Source organism: Siniperca chuatsi, linkage group LG21 (assembly GCF_020085105.1).
Source record: "Siniperca chuatsi isolate FFG_IHB_CAS linkage group LG21, ASM2008510v1, whole genome shotgun sequence".
Lineage (NCBI taxonomy): Eukaryota > Metazoa > Chordata > Actinopteri > Centrarchiformes > Sinipercidae > Siniperca > Siniperca chuatsi.
The window spans coordinates 6180268-6204220 of NC_058062.1; the positions used below are offsets into that span (position 1 = coordinate 6180268).

The 23953-nt window shown below is 41.0% G+C and overlaps 2 protein-coding genes across 5 annotated transcripts in view; both read right to left on the bottom strand.

Moving 5' to 3' along the window:
* The window catches only part of svilc (supervillin c), a 26331-nt gene extending 10227 nt beyond the window's left edge, over positions 1-16104 (bottom strand). The window contains exons 1-16 of one of the 3 annotated variants that reach the window (XM_044182261.1): positions 15957-16104; positions 12711-13219; positions 11230-11382; positions 10926-11102; positions 10415-10449; positions 8835-8896; positions 7529-7674; positions 6290-6518; positions 5521-6104; positions 5098-5224; positions 3140-3187; positions 2954-3016; positions 1640-1714; positions 1453-1552; positions 914-1100; positions 67-233 (exon numbers count right to left, since the gene is read on the bottom strand). In XM_044182261.1, coding sequence (XP_044038196.1) covers positions 67-233; positions 914-1100; positions 1453-1552; positions 1640-1714; positions 2954-3016; positions 3140-3187; positions 5098-5224; positions 5521-6104; positions 6290-6518; positions 7529-7674; positions 8835-8896; positions 10415-10449; positions 10926-11102; positions 11230-11382; positions 12711-12991 — 2434 coding nt within the window. In that variant the 5' untranslated portion in view covers positions 12992-13219; positions 15957-16104. The remainder of the gene's footprint in view (positions 1-66; positions 234-913; positions 1101-1452; positions 1553-1639; positions 1715-2953; positions 3017-3139; positions 3188-5097; positions 5225-5520; positions 6105-6289; positions 6519-7528; positions 7675-8834; positions 8897-10414; positions 10450-10925; positions 11103-11229; positions 11383-12710; positions 13220-15956) is intronic. The other 2 variants (XM_044182263.1, XM_044182262.1) reach the window with 2 other exon arrangements.
* Positions 16105-17306: 1202 nt separating this feature from the next.
* On the bottom strand, positions 17307-23916 carry cdk21 (cyclin-dependent kinase 21). 2 transcript variants are annotated; one of them, XM_044182273.1, is made up of 8 exons: positions 23453-23916; positions 22939-23199; positions 21456-21588; positions 20515-20682; positions 20067-20176; positions 19895-19945; positions 19450-19582; positions 17307-18207 (listed from the first exon to the last, which is right to left on the bottom strand). In XM_044182273.1, the coding sequence occupies exons 2-8, from the start codon at positions 23166-23168 to the stop codon at positions 18130-18132; spliced, it is 903 nt and encodes a 300-aa protein (XP_044038208.1). In that variant the 5' UTR covers positions 23169-23199; positions 23453-23916; the 3' UTR covers positions 17307-18129. The 2 variants fall into 2 exon arrangements, with proteins under 2 accessions (XP_044038208.1, XP_044038209.1); XM_044182274.1 differs by having other exon boundaries at positions 22939-23204.
* Between the last annotated feature and the right edge of the window lie 37 nt (positions 23917-23953).

Here is a 23953-nt window from a genome sequence, read left to right on the forward strand (position 1 = left end):
GGAAGCTGAAGAGGGAAGACAGCAAAAAGAAAGGAAATGAAAAAAGAAAAAAATATTCCCACTCACTCTTCTCTGCTTGGATCCTCTCCTCAGTAGCTGTGTTAACTCTCTCTCCCATGTAGTCCTGCCTGATGTCCTCCCTGGCAGCGAGAGCCCTCAGAGGGTTTCTGGAGCCCTGAGTCCGACGGGACGGACGCACCGACCGCCTGTGCTCTGCTACTGCCGAGGTCAGCCTGCACCACACGCGCACAACAAATACGGTTTCACACAGACAGTATAGACTGTCTCCATGAGGTTATTATATTTAATCGCTAATGATTGTGTATGCAAATCATACAAATTACTACTGTGACATTGTTGTGATTGGGGCCAGTATGTATCAGAGTAAATTTTGGTCTTTAGTGCATAAAAATGTTATAATTTTGCTCTTATTCCAAGAACTGAAATTGCAATCAATACTTTTTGAGGGAGTTTCGAAATTATTTCAGAGAGCTCTGGAAGTTTTACTAACCCTGTTAGGAGTCACCAGCAGATGGCTGTATTAAATGCACAGAGGAAGAGGCTACACTTAGCAACAAAGACAAGATATGAAAAAGATACAAGGTCTGTTCCAATACCACACAACATGGAAGAGTCGGAATCATCCATATCGCGACATGATGGATTCAGCACATAAACCACATGTATATCAATTTAGAAAAGCGTAATATTTATCATATTGGCTGAGCTATAAAATACAAGAATTTTGGTGAATTTAAAAGCAAAGAAAGCATAGACATGACTCACTGTAAAAACAACCCCAAAACAGAAGGGTGCAGCTTCCCTCTACCACATCCCTGAATATTTAAGATATTTATAATACAGCGATAGCAAAGGCCAATAATCTTACAATCTGCGGTCAAACCAGGCTCACATGGGTGTGTTGGTCTGGCAGAGGACACCCAGGTCCTGCTCACTCTCTGTGGCAGCACAATCTCCACAGGGTGGCGGGGCGCAGGCAGAGGGAGGTGACAGATCTCCGTCAGACGTGTTTGATTCATCCACAGGCGTCTCCTCCTTCACCTCATGCGGAGTCACTGAGAGTAGAGAGCTCTGTGGAGCTGCCGGGGGGACGGGACAGAAAGTGTAAACTTAACTTACTTAAGATTTACACAATTTATATCAATGAGCCTTTACATGATTTATATATGTATTTCTTTGTAACTAGTTTCTGGGATTTGTTGGGTCTCTGTAATTAATATTATAAAAAGTACGGTCTAGACCTGCTCTATAGGAAAAGCGCAATGAGATAACTTCTGTTATGAATTGGCGCTATATAAATAAAATTGAATTGAATTGAACCTTCAAACTGCAACACAGACAGTCAGAGACACAAACCTACCGAGGTTGAGTTTAAAGATGCAAAGATTATGGGAGTAAAGAGAGTGAGTAAACCAGTGCAAGTAAACTCACCACTCTTGGCCATATGTCCGGCTTCTTGCTCGTTCCGTTCCTGCTGTGCATTCATTTCCTCGGCTTCGTCCATCTGAAGCTCATCCTTGACTCCCTTCGCCTACACAGCCAGAGAAACAGACGTGTTAATGTAAGATTCAAGCATCAAAAATATTAAAAGATTTAAAGAAATGCCGGCCTGCATCACCTTCTGTCTCCACTGAGGCTGAATCTGGTTCTTGGTAGGAGAGGCGACTTCTTGTGCCTCAAAGGACAGATTTGTCTGAGGATGAAGTGAAAACAGAAAAACATGGATAAAAAGGTATCAGGTGAGTCCTTCATTGTACGAGAGTGAGGGGAGATGTCGTTAGGGATGTGCATGACCGGTGGAAAAAATATAATGCGGAACAAAAGTTGAATGAATCTGATTCATTTGGAGATAATAAACAAGAGTGCTCAGAAGCTAACAAGGCTATCAAATGTATTCAGGCAGCAAAACATCACATACAAGTACAAGATGTACTTTCAAACTGTTTCTATTAGCATTATATATATTTATATATATATAATGCTAATATATATATATATATATATATATATACATACATATACATATATATACACATATACATATATATATACATATACATATATACACACACACACACACGCACACACACACACACTGTATAGTGGATGATATCATTATATTATAGTTAGAGCCTATAGGTTCTGTTCAGTGTTTCTGCCTGTTAAAAGGAAGTTTTTCCTTGCCTCCGTCGCCAAGTGCTTGCACATGGTGGGAATTGTTGGGTTTCTGTAAATAATATTATAAAGAGTACGGTCTAGACCTGCTCTATAGGAAAAGTGGAATGAGATCATTTCTGTTATTAATTGCCGCTATACAAATAAAATTGAATTATTGCATCAATGTTTTGCTGATTTTGCCGCTATTGTCATTTCAGTGCCGTAGCAGTTGACAATTAGCCTTCTAGCTAACACTGGCACATTGACAGAAACACTGATTAATGTGCATTGTAATTATAATTACATGACTTATTGTGTCTAAAAAGTTTAACTTGCATTTTTCATTTGAGCAACAGAACTCAAACTTGGTATTTCTTTGTAACTAGTTTCTCCAGTATTGTTGCAGGTCCAATTGGGGAGGTTGGGTGCGGTGGTCCGACATTTTTTTTTTATTTCCAACAAGGGGAATCACAGATAAAGTTTAGAAACCAGTGCAAGAGAAAGTATGAGAGTAAGAGCACAGAATTAACAGAAACAACATGGAAACTGTAAAGTTAGAGTTGCGATGTATCACTTATAAAAAAAGGATCATTTTCACACAAAAAGCACTCTGCAGGTGACAGTTGACTCGTTAGCGTGATTGAAACTTCCAACATCATCTGTAAAAATCACAGCCTCCTGAAAGTGTGCGCTGAAAAAACTTTTCACTGCATACAAAACACTGCAAAACCAAAAAGCGATAATTAATCTGCCATGCATCGGCTCAAACAGTTACCTGATTGAAACACATGATATATTGGGGTGTACTGCTAGAATAGACAGAGGCAAAGACGGGTCCCTGGGAGAGAACATGAATTAGAAGAAAGAGGGGCAGGCTAAAGCTATTGTAAAATTAGTAATGGAGATAATAATGGAGACTTAGACCGATCTATGCATTTCAAAGCATTAGTTGAGGACTTACCCAGCACTGAGGGTTGACACTCTCCACATAAAGGTTTTCTGTCTCTTCCTGCAGAGGGCAGAATGGGGGTGGACGACACAGGAGGATAGATAAAAAAAATAAGAGTAAACAAATTAAAATGTTCCTCGAAGTATAAAATTAAATTAAATGAATAGAACGGGAAAAGAAGAGTAAAATGAATACACACACATACACGTACACACACACACTGTCACTATGGTGCAGCTGAGATCAGAAGGTCATAAAAGGGTCAACATTTAACCACCAGAATAATCAGTCTGTTTACATTCCACATCCTGTTCTGAGACAGTCAAACCCACATCAGCACATAAACACTAACTGGTCTAGATATATTCCCCAGTAACTTAAGTCTGATCTCAAGACATTTAGCACCTACCAAATCCAGAGTGCTGTTGCTAAGAGATGCTATATCTGGTTTCATTGGAATGACAAATACACTGATCTAACCACTGCCCTCTTCTCCTTCTGGATTCAAGGAAGGCAGAAAGAATAAACCCAATAACCTCTACATGCAATTTTCTCCACGGGCCGCTTTTCCAGAGAGTTTAGATGCAAAAATCTGTGACATTTTGTATTGGTTTCTAATATGATTCAACGTGTTTAAAGAAAAGTGTAAGAAAAGTCAAGTGTAATTTTTCTTGATACCGGTGGAGTGACCTGCCATATGCACTCCTGAAGACAAGACGTTACTGATACAATGGAGATTAGGTCACAGCAGCAGCAAAAGTATTTGTTTTGCTTTAAATATTTTTATTTATCTATTTTTAGGATTCGCTTTGGGGTGGCATAGCAATCGTCATTTTTTTCTGTCTGGTGCTGCGTCATAGACCGAACAGTCGCTATTTCAGATCACTCACTCTTTCATTCAATCATTCATGCAACTGTGTTTCTGACATGGCATGAAAGGAGCCTGTGTTTTATACAATCAGTAAGGTGACAGGGTATTTGCTTATGGCTTAGGTATGGATATATTATCTGAAATAAGCCCAGAATAGTCCTGTGGTGATAGTAGTGACAAATTTCCCTATTTGAAAGAAACAAGTTGAGAAGTAGAAAAGCAACTGGGAATTTCAGTCCACATTAAAATACACTATGTTGATGTGCACATGCAAAAATGTTGTGTTTCGACTTAAAAATGCCATAACTAATCAAAGTTAATGTTCTTCCTGCACAACACATAAAATCAAGGGTGTAGGTTTGGTTTCAGAAGTCAAGAAAATCAGAGGTTCTTAAAAAATTGATAAAAACTTTTAAATATATGAATGCTATTTCCTTCCTGACCGCACAGTAATACTTGAAAGACCTAGATGAACATATCAACATCTCTCTTCTCACCTCTGGATTTTGGCAGCTTGTGAAGATTCTGTTTAGAGAGAAGTTAGTGAGTAAATCAAACTGAAACCTCAAAAGTGAGGGGGACAAAAACAGGAGCTGTGAAAATACGGCTTTACATAAAATGTTGGAGGGCTGACTGAACAATATGCATGTCTGGTTCTCTGCAGGAGATGGACCCGCCCTCTGATTTTTTCTTGCAGAGAACCAGTGCGTATTGTCAGTGTCGGGTGGCCTGTGGTGGCCAGGGTTTAGTCTGTGCTGGCCATAGACTAAAGCCACCACTGGAAACCCATTGGCTGGCTCTGCCATTGCAGACTAGAGACTGCATGACTTGTTAAAGATGGACGCTCCTTGCTGGGTTGACTCCACTGCTGTCAACTTTATCCCTCTCTGCTGACAGTCTGAAACCCACTGGCTCCAGACTGGACTCTCAAAGGATTAGAGATTATGGAGGGGCAAAGCAATGGCAATTACAAAGAGTTGCCCCTTTACATACAAGAGGTCAACCTTTGGCAGAGCAGCAGCTGATTCTGCAGCTGCGATTTGGTCCACTGAGATTCTCATCAGAGACCTTTACAGTATGGCCTATCTTTGTTTCTTACCTTACTTCTGCTGGTGTTGGCTGTCTCCTGAAGTTTAATGGTGCCATCTTCCAGTGTGACCTGAACATGTCCCATGGCTGTGGTTTCTTCATTCATCTTCCTCACACTCTCTTCCTCATTCTGTTGCCTTTTGAACAGATCACATAAAATATAAACCATAGAACATATCAAAATACTAAACAAAAACTGTATTCCACTTCAGTTTGCAATCTAAAACTGCTGAGAGCTGATGTTTGTGCTGGTGACATCTGTAAATTTGATCATTTTTGTAGCTCCAAATATCTGAACTACTTAATGTTCCCCAAGCACATTCATGTATACTTCAAAATGTCACATAACAATCAGAGCAAAACCTTCCTGATTTAAAATTCTTCTTATAATGAGGCATGTATCAGCCCATCTAACTTAATTTCTGACACTTACTGAACTCTCCCAGTAGTATCCGAGCTGTGTTCCACAGAGGAAACCAGCTGTTCCTGTGGCTTGGTCCAGCTGTTCCTCTCCTCCTGAGGAGCGTCCTGCTCTGACAAGGCTCTTACTGGTGTACAGGAAACGGTTTCCCTCCTGGTTCGAGCCCTCTGCCTCCAGGGAGCGGCAGTCAGCGAGCCTCCCTCCACACCTGAAGCCTCACGTCTCTCTCTCTGTGATGCTACAGAAATGTCCTGCCGCTCTGTGCTCTTCATCCCTTGTAACCCTGCTTCTTCACAACCTCCACCATTCTGTTCATAGCTGAACGGTGCATCCATCTGACCGCCCTCCATCCTGCTCCACTCTGAGCCTCCAGAGCAGCTCTTCTTCAGGATTCCTCTCAAGCCTGGCTCGGAGTCGTGACGCAGCAGGCCCTGCTGGGTGGGGCCACCAGGCTCCCCAGGCACAGGGCCGGTGTCAGGTCTTGGCAGGGAAAGGCGTAGCTCACTGGGTTTTAGGTTGACAGACGAGGCCTGCTGTCTGTCGGACAGATGAGGGGACAAACTGAAGGCAGGAAGCTGTACGGGGCCTTTCTGCAGCTGAACACAGATAAAGCACAAAGGTGAGATACAGGTACAGATAACTGTTCAAAATGTACTTGATTTAGAAACATGCTATACATTCAGAGAGGGTATATATCAACTTTTTTAACCAAATGAGGCAACATGTAATATACATATACAGTAGTTTGATCAGACTATATTGTTTTGGCTCGTCTACTCACCAGGCTGACCTCCTCCACAGTGATGGGCTGTGTGCGGTACCGAGCCCCCTTCTGCCTTCGTCTCTCTGGGGGCCCGTCAGCAGGGCCGCCCCCCTGCCTCCCCGGCAGGGAAAGTTTGTTGAAGAGGGCCAGCTTCTCACTCATGCTCAGCTTGCAGCTCTCATCGCTATCCTCCACTGACTCAGCCTGCACGGACTGGGACTCCACTGGTGGTGCTGGTTTGGGGGCGCTGCAGGGAAACATGAATTTACATGATATAAAGCAGGCTTATAATTACAAGATAAGGCTTATTATGAGTCAATCCCACGTGCACCGTCCTGCTGCCCCAAATACTCACTAAAGCACCAAATGTGTATTAATCTGCCGCTGAAAATAGTCCCCAACAAATGCACTTTGTACTTCTGTTTGAGTAACATTTGCTAAAAGCTACAGTGCCCATCTGTTTTAGGAAATTACAGATAAAGAAAAAATGAAGCTATATATTTGTGACCTGTTTTTAAAGATTTACATCCTCAGTAGATACACCTGGGCTTGTGTCTGAGTGTCACAGACAGAGTAGGGAAGTAGTAAGTATTAAAAAATGATTACCAACCTTTTTACCACATGACCTGTTAAAAAGAAGCAACATACTATATGTTGCATATATAAATGAGTTGTGGACATTGTCATTTTCATTCATCTGATTTTTGTTTTACCTTTTTAGAGGTACAACTATCCGGTATTTCACAAAGAAATCTAAATTTTGTTTAGCAGATCTATGTATTTTCTTCTTTCTTATCCTGTTAATCGTGACCCCCAAATTTATCTTGAAGTGGTCCAAACTTACAGGGTGGAAAACAATCTAAACTCATCAACAAATTCTCTAATTTCCAGTTTGAATTACTTTTGTTAAAAACTACAAAACCCAGCTATTTTAGGAAATTAAAAAATGAAACTATACAGTATATTTATGATCTGTTTGTCATTGTTGGTTTTGGTCCTTTTATGGGATTTGTTGACAATAAGAAAAATATAGAATAATGGCAGCTTTGCCCTCTAAAATATGAGAAGGGCATCCCCAAACGGCTAAGCTAAAAACAACAACTATGGAACAAATTTGTGGTGTTATGCCAACATCAGCTTGTCCTGTGCATAAAACTGTTTAGAATCCAACCAGATTCCCATGAAATATGCTTCTATATATGTATCCCAATTACTGAAGCTGAAATCTCCCTCCGTCTGGCCACTAGGCTTCCCCACCTGATTGCCACGATTTCCTCACAGGTGATTGGCTGAGTTAGAAACCGATGGTCGTTGCCACGGCGCACCCTGCGCTCATGACAGACGCTGCCTGAGCGAGGCTTCAGGAAGGCAGAGGCCTCGGGGGCAGCAGACTTCTCCAGCTCCTACAGAGGAGGCGGGTAACATGTTAATATCAACACATGACATTTGGGTCAATGGGGCCTTTTTTTCACAGGTGGACCCCAACATTCAGGTCAAATAGCAGCTTCAATCAACAGCCTCGAGCTGCTAAATAAGTAATAAGGGTGACCACAAAAATGGCAGCGAAAATTCCCTCTCCTGATGTCTCCCGTTCTATTTGTATGGACAGATGGAGGGAGGGGAAGCGGGTTGGACAGCCGGTGAATAAAGCAGCTAGCTGTAAGGTAGAGCGCCTTGGCTCCATGGATTGAATGCCAGCACAACAGGTCAGAGTGTAACCAGAGCTCTGCTGGCTTCAGTTACCTCTCGCCTGCCTCCACAGAGAAGCAGGCTAATTATAACACCGCTGCTATGGTTGTTAATGGTAATACACTGTCTGCCACATTTTCACCTGATGCTTCCTGACTAAAACTGTGCAGGAGGTGAAATGTAGGAATGAACATTGGTAACTGTTGAGGAGAAAATCCACAATCATCTTTCATCTTCTGTATAGGGACAAAAAAAAACTTCCGGACTGTTCCGGGTGTGTATTTATGACTCTATATATTTAGTCTTTCTTTTAATAAGTACAGACTATAGCATCGAATTAAACTGTGGATCCGGACACAGCACCTGTTCGACCATTCATATCCCTCAGCATGATCAGGCTGTGTTCTGCGTGCTCAGCACTGACTCACCATGCGTCTCGGACTGTAAGGTGAGCAGCTGAGGTGACTGTCGATGACGGACGGAGCTTTCTCTTTAAGATGTTCAATATATTCCTCAACAATTTATCACCAGTCCATAATATTAGCTTTTAATCTAGTGAGGGACATCACATTATTAGATACGTTTCAGTTTGCAGTTACATATCAGCAGCAATTCTGGTTAGACAAGTTCATCTAGGATCTGACATTCAGATAACAGCTGAATTGTCATGAGTAAACTTTTAAAAAAAACTTTTCAGCTGTGACTGTACATGAATGTCTCACATCACATTAGACGGAGAAGCAGGGAATGGCCACGGACTGACTTCCACGATCTCCACACAGAATCATTTTTAGCAGCAGGCATTAGGACAGAGACAGAGAAAATGAACAGCAATAAAGATCCCGTGTCAGTGCTGAGACTAACATAGACTCACTTTAAACAAAGACATCTTGGCTGCCACACTCATTTTGGCTCGGTCATCTGTTTTCACATCAGCTGCGAGGGGAAAAAAGACATAAATCATCATGTCATGGTTTGCAAATAAACATACTGACTATCTGACAGTTATCAGCAGTTAAGAAAGGTGCTAGTGGTCAAACAGGCTTTGAAATGAACACTGATTACCAGAAAAATGCTGGCGAAGAAATGTCATTTCTGTAAGTAATTACGCTTTAGTTGAGTATTTCTATTTTCTGCTACTTTATACTTCTACTTCATGATATTTCAGCTGGAAATGCATTCCTTTTTACTCCACTTTATTTATCTGACAGCTATAGTGACTAGTTTCATTTCACATTAAGTTTGTACATAATAAGACACACAATGATCTTATAAAATACAATACATTGTTAAAGATTATACAAAAGTTTGGGGTCCCATAGTCACGTTTTAGATGTCTATGAGTTGTTAGTATACTTGGATAAAGTAAAATTATCCAACATTTCACAAAAAAGTAAAGATTGTTAGCAAAAATTGTAGCAAAACTTTGATTTTTCTTCTTTAGCACCCCATTAATCATCTCACGACCCCTCAGATGGATCTTGTGAGGAGGCCTTACCTTAGGTAGGGAACCACTGGACTAAACTACCAATCTGTATATAAAGTTGTTATAACTCGCCCTCGAGCAGCTACAACAGTAAAATGCTTACACACTGATGCATCATTATTAACAATACTACAGTACTTTTACTTTTGATACTTTAAGTACATTTTGCTGATAATACTTCTGTACTTTTAGCCTGATCATATAACAGGCTATGGAAGCAGGGCTGTATTTAACCAGCACATAGAACAAGTAAGCGTTCTATCAGGACACTATGAGACTTGATGAGCCTTGAGACTGATCCCTTGGTGTGAGGCCATGGGCCATCTCACACCTGGCAGACAGAAACACCACACTAATGTCTCTGATCTGGAGAAGCTAAACAACAAGCCTGTTAGAAGATGAAACTCCTCCCTGCCAGTTCATTGGAAAAAAGCAAATGTGAAAAACAAATGTAAACAAGCCACATTTTAGAGCATCCACGCTTTAAAAGTCTGTCTTAAGTGAATCCTTGACGTATGTTGTATTTGTGGAGTTAATACACAGAAGCGTAAGGCACAGAAAAACATTATGACATATGAGCTGAAATTAGTCCAAATAGTAATAAAAACTAGATTTATGTTGGTGAAATCTGTCATCACTGAGGAGATTAACTATGTGAGCCTAAAAATATAACCTGATTTATTTCATGAACTATTAAATGAGTTTAAGGAGGCAGCTGCGCAAGTTGGATGCACGTTCCAAATATTTGTTTTGTACGCAACATGTGGAGAGAATGAATATTTTTCCGAGGTCTATGTTCCTTCTGTCGGCTCTTAGTATCTCATGTGAGATATGAGATGCAACTTTTTCCCTCCTGCTGTCATTCTCATTGTGTTTTCGTCATTGTGTTGTCAGTGGTTGTTAAATTGTTTGTGTCTAAACACAATAACAAACCGTATGATCCAAGCCAGGCGGGAACACCGCTTTACCTTTACAGTTCTCCTCTTCCTCTGCGTCCAACAGCCTAGAAGAGTGAAAAGAGGCAAAACATCATGTCACCAGATGAAATACGAACAGGGAGGTGATGTGGACTTAAATCTCCGGCTCCTGTGCGCTCTCTTCCAGGTCCTGCTTCGAGCTAACTATGAATGTCTTTGTGCCTCTGTATGCAGCTCACACAATCAAGATACTGTGTCATATTTGCATGCAAACACATGCAAACCACACCACCCTTGGCCATTTATGTAAAGGTGCTGCACCTGCCACACCTAAGTGTGACTGCATTTTTATTAGTGAAGAGCAAATATCAAACACAAGCCATCAGTAATTTGAAAGCCTTGTCTGAAAAAACACATTATTCAAAATGACTAAATGTAAGTAGGTCATACACTGCTTATGTGCTGCTAATATGTCACTGCAAACAGCATTTTCTTTGGGAAAAACCAAACCAGGTGCCTCATCTGCAGAGCTCGCACCATGACTACAGCACGCAGTCCCTACCCGCTGCTCTCCTCCATCTCATTGGCTGTGACTGGCTGTGTCCTGAAGCGCTCGCTGGTCTTGCGACCGCCACCTGACCCGCCGGGGAGGTAACGCCGGGTGCGCCGCCGGCCCCCCTCAGAGCCCGGCTTCACAGCCAGATCCAGAGAGGACGTGGCCCGCCCAGCATCAGGGCAGCTAGTATCCACACAAACAGAGGAGGAGGAGGAAAAGGAAGACGATGTTGAGATGAAGACGAATATTGTCACAGAGGTACACAGGCTGATAGTGACAGTCTGGATCACACACATGCAGGTGACCCTACACTTTCTCGGGCTGCGCTCTGCTCCCCGTCTGCTGCAGAAGGGCACTTCTCAACTGGCCCACCGACACCCGAGTGTGGAGCTGCGGGGAATCAAGTCCAAGAGGGACGAGGTACCCCTCCCCACTCAGCAGAGCAGAGTCCTGGGAACCCTGCCTGGAGGGGGCGGGAGTTAGGGGAAGGAGGTGAGGATGCAGGAGTGGGGAACGTGGGGTGAGGAACGCTCTCAGAAACAAAAGTACAATCTTGAACCTTTCCATCAAGAGCTGCCAAAAATATGTGCAGTTCCAATCACGAAAGGTGCAATGTTGTACCTTTTTTCTGGCAGTAAAGAGTTGCCAGTTCCTTAATGCCAGCTCCATGATGGGAAAAGTGTCAGGCTGGGAGAGCACCAACCAAATGCATAAGAAGAATCAGACTGGCTTTAAAATTCCCTGCTGGGACCCACTGATTTAGACCGCTCAGTTTTAATTAGTAACAAGGGCAGCAGAGCAACTGGTGAAGTCAAGGATCTGGAGCTGCTGAAAGGTCACTGGTAAGAAGCAGACCAAGTTTAATAACTGGTAGTATAACCTGCTTGGATTACTGAATGGGTGGATTTACATTGTAAACTTCTGTCAAATGCAAAAAAATGTGTATTAAAAGTTTTTTAAATACATTCCCATACATGATTGTAAACTCATTCCCTTACTAACTTCTTGTAAGTCTAGAATCAAGACTTATTTGAACTCTAATTTGACCCTTGTCTGGTGTGAATCTAAAAAGAATAGAATAGAAAGCTGTTCAGTAGCGGTGACTAAAACAAAAGGAAGTGGATCAGACTGTTTTCATGCATCTGAAGAAGAGAGCAACCCACTCGTATCCATATTCTGCATCATTTACATACAAAAGATCATGTAATATCCCACCTACATCTTGTATATATAGACTGTACAACTACATGAAATCCTTTTTTCTTTCTGGTCATGTTACCCTTCTCCTCAGTGATGATATTAATATGATGCTACGCTGTAATTAGCAGTTACTAAAATACTAACTAACCATTGTGCTATTTTAGGACACCTACAGTCCTTGACTGATGTCAAGGTGGAAAAGGTCATCGAAGTTAAAAGGCGGACACGTCGCTTTATCGGTGTTTGGACAAATTAAGCTCAAAACACCTGCTCCCCTCCACATCCAGGCTCACGACCAAGAAAATATACAGACACCTACACTGTGCTGTACCTGCACGACACAAAACCTTCAGTTATTGATAAGGTCCATTATTTACAGATTTTTAACAAGATGTTTACACAGATTCTATGTAATAAACAAAACGTGTTGTATTTTCAGCTGGAAGAAGACACTGATCACCATCAGTAAACAGAGACGAATTCACATATATAATTTTGTTTTGTTGGATTTTATGGAAAAGTTTGCCCTAGTTGAAGACCGTTTCAAGTTTACACACAACCGACTCATCCTTCACTCCAGACATGACTCACCTTCTCAAGTGATTGGACTCTGCATGAGCGTCTGCCTCTAATCCATTCGTGACCCCTCGCGTCCTGCCGTTAACTCTTTCACTGAGGCCATCTGAGTTCAATGCTCCTCTGTGGGCTTGGGTCGCTGGGTCGTGCACCTCTTTCCCATCCCTCCTCACCCACTTGGAAGGTAGCTCCTCCATGTTGCCATAGCGTTCGGCCAGTTCTCGCCTCCTCTCAGCTTTGTAACGAGCGATCCGCTCTGATCTGGGCTCCGGGACTGGGTTCTCCATGGCGTCCATAGTCCCTCAGAAGGATTCAGTCAGTTCTCCTCAAATAATTGCAAAGCATTTAGTAGCAGAAAGCCGATGGGTTGTTCTTTCTCCACTTTTCAGCTAAGGCAAAACACGGGAGCCAAACTTTCTTCCAGTAAAATCCTGATTCCATTGGACCTAAAGACTTTCTTCGCTGAGAGTCCACCAATCAGGGATTGCAGAACAATCTGTTCCTTTTTGGATGAGACATTGCTCCTGAAAAAGGAATAAGCAAACAAAAAACAGGTAAGAAACTTGCATTTGCAACACGTCACTTATGTGCCCTTCAGCAGTTTGTATGTCTTCCTAGAAAGGTGACTTCATCATATATTAACTAATTTTTCTAGAAGTGCATCCTTCATTTAAGCCTCTTCTCTCCTCTTGCTTGAGTCTGTGTAAGATGAGCTGCACCAGCCTGCAGTGCCATGCAGGAATCTCCCCTTGCACTGAAACTCAACACCTCAGCAGCTCAGCTCCACTCTGGGTCGCTGGCCTTTTCCGCAACCCTGGATGTAACTTAAGCTGAACAAGTCACTGTTTTCTTGTTGAAATGTTATTGAACAAGCTGCACAGGCAGTTGTCAATGGTATGGTTGGCTATGGTTTAATTTTTGTTCAAATACACATATAATGATCTGAATTATGACATGTTCCCAGGCAACATGCACACATAGATGAGCCAAAATAATGTCCCCGTTGGCTACATGGTTGCCTGGAAGTGAATAAACAACACCAACAATGCCTGAGGCTGTAAACCACATATAAGTAGTACTGATATGACTCATTTTGCATTGAAAGTCAGCAGCTAACCATCAGCTAGGTTCACAAATGAGTGACTATGTGCGCTCACAAATATGTACAAACATAAATGTGTGTTTGCACATGTGTCTGTGTGTTTTCCAAAACTGTGCATGTCAGCATTCCTGATGCAGGAAGCACAATGGAGCCAGAACAAAGAGACGTGAGCCACAGACTTAGCACACCAGATAGATCTGCAGCAGGGCTGAATGCTTCTGGTGGCAGTAGAGTTCACAAAGTAAAAGATGCAACTTTTAAGTTTATTTTATCATGTTTGCTGCCCCTCTTAGACTGCTGGAAGGAAATATGGAGTGAACAGACAAAAGAGATATAGATTAAACACACAGTCTGCACAACTACAGGTCAGGTCTGCCTTTCAACTGTCAGAAACACACAAACACACACAGATATAATGTCATAATGAATAAACCGAAGGCCACGTTTGCAGACGTTGTCAGCAGGAGAGTGTAGATCCAAAATGACCACGCCACAGAGAGCTTTAATGAGCCGAACTGTAAGATTCAGTGATCCACACATGAGACAACAAGCCCAAGGATTTGTGTTCTGTGTATCTGTGTCGGCACTTCAACACACGTGTACATGTACTTTGAACAAAGGCAGTCAGCCAACCATAACGGGAGAACTCACCTCCCTGTCCAGACCCAGAGAGAGCAAGCAACAAGCATCCCCAGTCTCACTGACGCCACGCTCCTTTATGTTTTTACTGGCAGAACACGAGTAAGAGTTGAGAGTGCCCACACTTGTTTAAAGAGCAAAAGTCACGTGACAAGCAGGAGGATTGTCGATTGGAGGGGAGACTGCCATCGAGGCTCAACAGGGATCATGGGCTTCTAATCCAGCAACACTAGCTGACACTAACTCTGAAATAAATCCGGTAGATGAGCTCACAGGACCCATTCTCTACCTACTCAGACAGGGAAACTTCAACAATGGTATAATATTCAAATGAAAATGTCCAGAGGGTTAAACAAAAGGCCATTAGTGCTGAGCTAAGGATATAAATTCAAATCTTCCACATAGTTTAACAGATTAATTCCTCAAAAACTCCAATATCCCTTTCAACACACCATTAGAGACCTGTGTTGGGAATATTTTTTACAGGCTAATTGTTTTCTACAACACTAATTTTACTCAGTGTGCAGAAATGTTAGATAACAAGAGGATCTCAGTGTCCAGCAGCAGCACAGTAAACCAGATTAAAAGGCTGTCCAAGAATAAGCCTCAGATCAATTACACCTGTCCTGGCCGGGCTACCTGCACTAAAGGCCCCCATGGAGCACCATTCATTCTCAGAGGCCTTTCCTTTATACTTCCACTAAATACGTGAGTACAAATGGCATATGTAGCAGTATATATAATGAATATGGATGGGTTTACAAACCCATGCATTGTCCAGGAGTAAGACAGGGATGTGTGAAAGTGACATCAGCAGCTGCAGTCACTGTTATGCCTTTGTCTGATCTCTACATTAAAGGCACGTCGCTGCAGGGCAGAGAGTAAGAACAGCTTTCTTCTCATGCCACCACCATAATCCACTTGTTAGCGGGATGTAGCACATTAACAGTTGCTCTGATGGCAGTTTTTACATTACACATATACATTTGCTTATGTTGAACTAATATCCCCCCAGAATGTCAAACTCCTAACGTTTGAAATGGATTGGGCAAATCATAGATGGTGAGAATATTTCAAATTCTATCACAGTCTCTTTTATATACGTCCAGACACATGCTCATAGTGAGTAACATACTCTGACGTTTTTAAAACCCACAATAAATCGTTTGGGAAATAATAAGAGTAACGGGTGATTAAAGGTTCTTGCAGTTTCAATCATGCGTAACTCGTGCGTAAATTGTGCGTAAAACATGTTACATAATTTTTAGACAATACTACATAAAACTCTTTACACACAAGGCTCACAACGTAACTAAACACCATGACTTCCATGTCCAATAGCCCAGCCCGAACTTCAGCAGGTCAGACACAACGCACACCAACAGATGAGCGACTGTAAGAAGTGACTTGTGATAAAAAAATATTCAGATCTTGGTTCTAGCTGTTTCCGGATTAGATTTTCAACTGCAAACTCGTTATAAGAGACAATGAATGTAGAAATAAGTCACTTATATACTTACATGCACTGCGCGCCGTGTGAAGTGGGCATGAGTGGTGCCACTGCCCTTCCTCAGACCGGCGGTCCCTCCCCACTGGCCCTTCACTGTACGGACTGTCGCTCCAAATGTAGTCACACTCACAGCTTCGGAGGGCTCTCCGTATTAAGGGGGAGAGTATAAATAGATGGACAAACCGTGGGACGCCCCTTCCACTGTCCAGGGAGCCGCCGAGAGACGCTGCTCTCGTCGTGCTGTGGTCTCAGGAGCTGTTGTAGCGTTTATAGGAGGATAAGCTCTCCAAACGCTCCAGCTTCACTTCACGTCAGTTGTTTGTTTGTTTTTTGGTAATAATTCATTGCGAATTTCTTAGTTAATTTGCACCACTAAAGTACAATATCAACCAAGACCTAAACTTGTGGCCCTGTGTCAAAATCTAGTTTGAAAACTTTTAATAATTTTATTTTACATTGTTCTCATATATAACTAAAAAAAAGTTGTAAATTACCTCAAAAGTAATTGACACAGAAAACCTTGGGCCATTTATTGTTCCCGCATTGGTGCACTGGTTGGTTTCTGGGCATTTAATGAAGCTGCCATGTATAGCCTGCTGTGAACATTGTGTGCTAATATAAAATCATTCCAAAATAATTACATTCTGTGTAAAAAAAAAAAAAAAAAAAAAATATATATATATATATATATATATATATATTATTTATTTTATTTTAATTATATATATATATATATGTATGAATTAAATAAATATATTAAATTATATTTAGTTATTCAGTCTATAAATAACAGACATTTAAAATGGAATAACAAAATTATTTTTAAAAGACTTTTCAAATGTTAGTTTTTGTCATTTTACTTACTAATAGTCTGCATGCCAGGTTCCATCTCTCTTGTCTCCTGCTTCAACATTTTCACATCTGGCATATCTTCATTAAGATATTTCAAATCCTCGGCACCTACAGTAAAACTAGAGATGAGTGCAGAAATGTTTTGTAATTTGGGTGAACTGACTGTTTAAGTAAAATAACATTTCCTCTGTTGCGTTAGTAAGTTTAATATTTGCAACTGAAGTTTGGTTTGGCTACTGGTTCTTCTCTGTTTCAGCACTGCCCCCTTCTGTTCAGGCTATGTGGTTGCAAGGGAAAAGATATGTGTTCTGTTAATCCATCCAGTATCTATACCTGCTAATGTAACTGTTCACACAAGCCTGGGACCAGAATCCATTAAAAGGTGAAGTACACAGCAGATTAGTTCAAACTCACAATCAGTCACAGAGCCAAAGTCTGCAGATCTTCTAATCTACCTGAATGAATCATTCATGTTGTCGCTGGTGTTGCATTCAAATGCAGAGACAGGTTTTTAGGGACAATTATTTATAGAAATGCTTCTTGAACAGTGCAACTCGTGTAGAAAAATATCTTGTATAATCTGTTAATACAAACATAAATACAGGTGTAATGTATTCCAGTGATTACACCATAAATATCTTCACAAAAATAACAAAAATTTAGGACATTTCCGCCAGTGTATACAAGTCTAGAACAAAAAAAGCTTTGGTGAAGCAACATAAACCAACTCATCAACTTAAAGGTGCTCATAATAGTGGCGTCAGTAGTTTACAGCAAAACAGAATCCCTACTTTTAATAGTAACACTCAACAACAACAAAGTAGCACTACATTTTGTGGAAATTCACAACGTACATATACTCAAATCAAAGAACAACATACTTTTAGTCCGACCATATGAAGGCAGGTCAAGTTTAGAAATTGATACAGCTAAGTAAATAAAACTGTTATGGAGCAATCCTTTCGAAAATGTCTAATGTTTTGTTTACCAAATACATATTTTGAAATTTTATCACAATCTATGTTACTGTGTTCAGGATTTTGTGCCATCAGAGACATGTTCTACTAGTCAGGCATAATGTGTTTTTTTATTTACTGATGTTTAAAAGGTGTAAAGTTGTTCCCTAAAACCTGACCACAGTTTCTCATGATGCTGGTGAGCTGATGTTTAAAGCTGTCAAAGCCAATAAACAGTCGACGTTCTGACCAAAGTGTACGATGGATTTTATGGCACAAGGCTAGTTAGTGTAGCTGACAGTAGAGTCAGGCAGGGAGGAGGAGGCAGAAGGAGCTGAAGTCTTTCTTCTTCCACTCAGCATTCGACTGAAATCTTCAGTGCTTCATGAAGAAAGGATGAGCCAGGGCTTTGGCAGCTGAGATGCGACTGCTCGGTCTGAATGCCAAACATTTCTGCAGGTAAGGAGATGTCACACCTTACAAACGACTAGGAGAAAAGTACAGTTTAAAGTCTCCGTGCTGCTACTATGATCCTTTTTGTTTTAATAAACCTACTTACTTAGTCTGACCAGCAGCCAAAAACACAACAAAAGCATCTATTTATAATGCTATGAATTGCATTTGATTTGTGAAGCTGTAACTAGCAAATGTTTTATTTAGCCATGCTAGCCATGCTAGCAGCATAGCTCCAGGGATAGCAATAATGCTCAATCCACACTTTGGTGTGACTGAAATATCGCAGCAACTATTGGACGCATTGTGATGACATTTTGTACAGACATCCATGGTTCCCAGAGGATGATTCTTACTGACTGGTGATCCCCTGACTTTACCACTAGCGCCACCATGAGGTGGACATTTTTGCTTTTTAGTGAAATATCTCAACAGCTCTTGGATGAATTGACATGAAATTTGACACAGACCCTCAGGATGAAGTGTAATCTTTTTGTTGATCTTCTGACTTTTCATTTGGCGCCATCATCAGTGCCACTAATGACATTCCCATCAGCCTCAGCTGCTCAAATGTTAGCATGCTAAGAGGCTAAACTAAGATGGTGAACGTGGTAAACATTATACATTCTAAACATCAGCATGCTAGCATTGTCAATGTGGGCATGCTAGCATACTGATGTTAGCATTTAGTTCAAAGCACCACTGTGCTAGTCATGTAGAGATAATTAACCGGCGATGTTCATTTAAAAACACTTACTGTTGTTCTAACGGTATTTTCAGAATCCTCAAAGACTCTTCAAACCATCTGGATGAAAAATGTTTCCTCTGGAGGGAAACGACCTTCTGGGTTTTTCAAACATCACTGGTTAATGATCTTTTAGAGATGGTTGCCTCTGTGACCCGAATGTATGGTAACACATGAGGCACAAACTTGAGCTACGCTGTGCCCAAGCCTCACAGTGCTGCCTGCATGGTTGTAGACTCTTAGTCTTGTTATTTGATAAAAGAAACTATTGATCACTTGTCAAATTTCTGTGAAATTCATCAATTAAACTACTAATTATATCGGCATTACTCAGCATTTTTTTGTCTATGTCGTCCGTATATTCAATCTAACTGGTCAAAACTGCATTTATTCATTCTGTTCAAAATTATTTAAAACTTAAAGTCAGCCTCTCTCTGCGAATGTATAACTCCGGCATGGCAACACGCGAAACAAAACAAAAACACAGATCTGCTCACCGATAGTAGGTCGTTCTCATCTGGGCCCAGGTTTTGCAGCAGCTTGGTGCAGGAGCCTTTTGGTCCCCAGTGGACTGAGTATGAGATCGGGCTGTCCTTGGGCCAGTCCTCCTCACTGGGCAAACCAATCACCCTGACAAACACACAGTAAAGCTTAGAAGTGAGCAGCAGCAACAGGCTGCTAATAACCGCTGCGTCCGCCATTCTCAAGCAGTAATGTACGGTCATTTCCCCAAACTTTGTAAGGTTTATTTATTTATTTCATTATTTACAGGGAAAGCAAATGTATCATTAATCTGCATTACTTGTATTTGATTATAATGACAGTTGTTGAGCAACTTCTGAATTCAATAAGATAAAAGGCTGGTACAGTATAACAGGCAGATCACCATAATGCCAATCTGCATTATATACAGTATATAGAGAAAGAAAAAGAAAAACTCACTCGAAGATTTTTTGCAGCTGCTGTACCTCTGTGTATCCCTGAAACAGTGGTCTGTGGGAGAACAAATGTCATGTGGCAACGTTATCTGTATTTTGACAACGTTTTACCTCTTAAATTACACTCTCTAGTGCCACATATCTCTTCCAGCCAGACACAGACTCAGCTCTCTTACCTCAAGAGGAAGAGCTCAGTGAAGATGCAGCCAGCGCTCCACATGTCCACTGAGGACATGTAAACAGAGTTCAGCAGCACCTCGGGAGCTCTGTACCACAGCGTCACCACCTGAACAGAGATAGCGACGTGTGAAGAGAGAATGTAAGAAATGAATCAGAATCAGAATCAGAAATACTTTATTGATCCATGAGGGGAAACTCTTTTTTTTTTTTTTCACACAGCCAGGGGTGGGAGAAGTGACAAAAGAACATTTTTCACCTCAGGCCAAGGAACAGACACGATACAGTGCTATATAAGAAAAACAGGCTCCAAAATGTCTTAGGAGAGAATTACTGCAGTAACAACTAACAGCGTTGCAAACTGTTTAGTCCTTTTTCAGTCTTTACTCTTTTCTTTACTCATCAGTTAATGAGCTATACCAGGACGTAACGTGTTGCCTCACTTACACCTGGAGTGAGAGCGATATTGAAGGTGTAGATGCGAGCCAGTCCAAAGTCTGCAATCTTGACTTCTCCACGGCTGCTGACCAGGATGTTTTCTGGTTTAAGGTCACGGTGCAGCACCATGTTCGTGTGTAGGAAGTCCAATCCTCGCAGCAGCTGCTGCATCACATCCTGTACAGACAGAAAGCAGCACGGCAGCACTTATTCAGTCTCAAGAAGTTTGCATTTTTTAGACTGAATATGTTACGATTGTTTGACAAGGTGAAAAGTAGTCGTACTTCACTTTGCCAGAATTTGTAGGACACTGCTGGTGTGTGCTTTGCAGCTCTCTCTGTATCTCTAAATTCATTGCTCATTGTCATTTGTTTAATGGTGCATTCAGGGGATTCTCATTAATTTATGAAGTCAGGATATTATATTACCACAGCATATTTACCAGATGTTAACATTCAGGTTGTCATCAGTAATTGGAAAATACATCACATGAACTGGACCAATGTAAAAGCTGCTACAAGGTGTAACAATATAAGCCAGGCACACCGTTTCATTTTGAAAAGACACAGGTTCAGCCCTACATTGTGGCACAGTGTAGGAGGGCCTTCAGTAGACTCGCATGATTGAGATTCCTTCCTGATAAGAGTGGGTGATCTGTAAGGTCTCTTACAGCAGATGTCTGACCAGAGAAAGAGTGAGGTGGGTGGGTGTCCACTTGTGAAACCTGCCTCAAATGCTACTAAGCCACATAAAAGAAGAATAAAATTTGTCTTGGTCCACAGGCTGCCCAAATGTCAAGAAGAACATGAGGTGGGAAAATTAAAACCATGTATTTCTAGGGATACATAAAGGTAGAGTACGCTAGAGAAGTGTTTGTTTTGCTTTGTTTGCTTTTTCAAGACCTAAATACAAGCAGCTACACTATGATAAATCAGGTGATGGGTTCACACCTTGATACAGTCACGGCTCAGTCCAGAAGCAGGAACCTTGGAGAGGTAGGCGGACAGATCCTGGTCAATGTATTCCAACACCAGAGTGAGGTCCAGGCTCCGGCCCACTGGTATAGCAGACGCATCCAACAGCCTGGACATTTAAATCAGCGTGGGATTAGAAGACACACATGCACTAACAAGAAAATATGTGCAGCTCTGTTTATGTGACCAACTGCTTTTATTGAATATTACATAAATAAAACACGAAATGGAGACAAGACATATATAAAAATAGAGAAGTCCAAAAATAACACCTACCCACCGATCCCCCTCCCACAAAACCACACACTGGAAAATGGTGGAGAGTAACTGCTGTACTTAAGAACAACTTTGAGGTGCTGCATTTATCTGTCAGCAGATACTTTGCTAATTAAAAGCTTACAAACAAAATATATGATCAACTTTTAACATATGATACTCTTGATACATTAAAATATCCAACAGAATATAAAATTGTTCAATTTAGCTCCACCTCGACCAGCTACAACGGTAAAATGCTGCTTACATGTTTATACATCAGTAATTATAATCCAATAATATAATACATTTTACACTATGATACTTGATACGTAAAGTGTAATTACTTTAATTCAAAATGAGTAAATCCAGGACTTTTACTTACTTTAACAGAGTATTTTTACTTAGAATATTTTAGTAAAGGATCGAATACTTCTTCCATCACTGTCCTTTAAATATAATAAACTTCCCGACTGGAGAAGGAATGAGTTTCATTAGGTATTTTTTCAATGCAACTCTGTTAAGTTTTAATGTATTTGTGATACACACTCAGTTGCCAGTTAATTAGGTACACCTAGCTAAAACTAATGCAGTCTAATACAACAGTAAATCCTCCCTTTGTGAAGTTTATAATGTTCCGCTTTTGTTTTAACTGTGTTGATTCAACGTTATGATCATTTTGGAGGCTGCAGTTTGTGGCAGGTGAGAGGTGTCTTTATTATTTTTACAAGGCATAATGTGCAATAATGGGGCATTACGTGCAATATCGTGGACTGAACATTTTGAATGAACCATATACACTTACCTGCACTTGAGCACTTGTCTGTTTTGGATTTTGGATATCTTTTTATTGATGTTTTTTTCTGCATGCACCTTTATTGATATTTTACATGTGCACTCTTTCCTACTTTGTACTGCAACTGCTGCGCAACAATTTCCCTCAGGATGAATAAAGTTCTGTCTTGTCATATTTTTCACCCCATTTATATCAATGAGGTTAGGCTAAATAACAGAAACACCTCTCTGTGCAATGCAAAACAGTTCAACAGCACCACAAACTTACTCCAGTTGAATCAACACCTCTCTAAACCAGAAGCGAACACTATAACCTTTGCAGGATTTATTCTAGGACTGTTGTATTAGACTGCATTACTTTTAGTTAGGTGTACCTAATAAACTGATTGTATGTAAGACATAAACTCACTTGACTATGTTTGGATGGTTGAAGTACTTCATTTTGCGCAGCAGCGCCACCTCGCGGATCATGAAAGCAGGGATCCCGGTCCCTGACGTGTCTCCGCGGATGTTGAATTTCTTCACCGCCAGGAGGCGCTGTTTCTCCCCCACCTCTCGGGCTTTATACACTTTACCGTACGAGCCTTCTCCGACTTCTGCCAGGAGCTCGTAGCACAAAGGTTTAGTGCAGACGTCCATGGTTTTCCAAATAAATTCAGGATAACTTAACCTGCACTTTCCAGATAAATGTTTATTTTAGGATGACAGCAGTTAAATATGTCGTATTTACCTCCCTTCATCACATAATTTAAGTCAAAGAGTAACCTAAGCTAGCTAAGGAGGCTCTGAGTAAACTGAGGTTTGCGTGTTAGCTAGCAGGTAATTATCACCTGTCACATACACCACCTGTAATAACAATGTTTTGAAGTAATAAGTTTTGAATTTCGGTCTTTTTGTCACAGTATCTGGTGTTTTTACTTTACCTCAAACTGATGAGCGCACTTTCCCCTCCATGCCGCTGCCTGCAGGAAAATGTCTTTGCATAACCGCAGCCAGCATCAGAAAATTAAGAGAAAAGCACACCCCTTTTATTCGCCAACTAATCAGAAAGCTCAAATTTTACATTTTGGGAAGCCCACTTCTTGTACACGTGTTCCCTGCTGCTGTCAATGTCACTGTAAACACATGCTGCGTTCAGGTGCAGACAATTTACTGAGGCCAGTGCATATAAACAAATAAACATAAAAGTCGCGTTTGGGAAGAAGGTAGTTTCCAAACATTTACCATTTCAACAAAGTAATAGCTGAGCTTTGTAAATAATGAAGCCCCAAAAAGTCTGTTTACAAATTTAGAGTTTAAATCTTAGTAATTATCAGCAAACTGAATCTGTTGAATTATATTGATAGGACATTTTAGGAATAAACATATAATATTATTGCTCATATTGACAACATGCTTGAGTTGCAGAGATGTGACATTCAGGT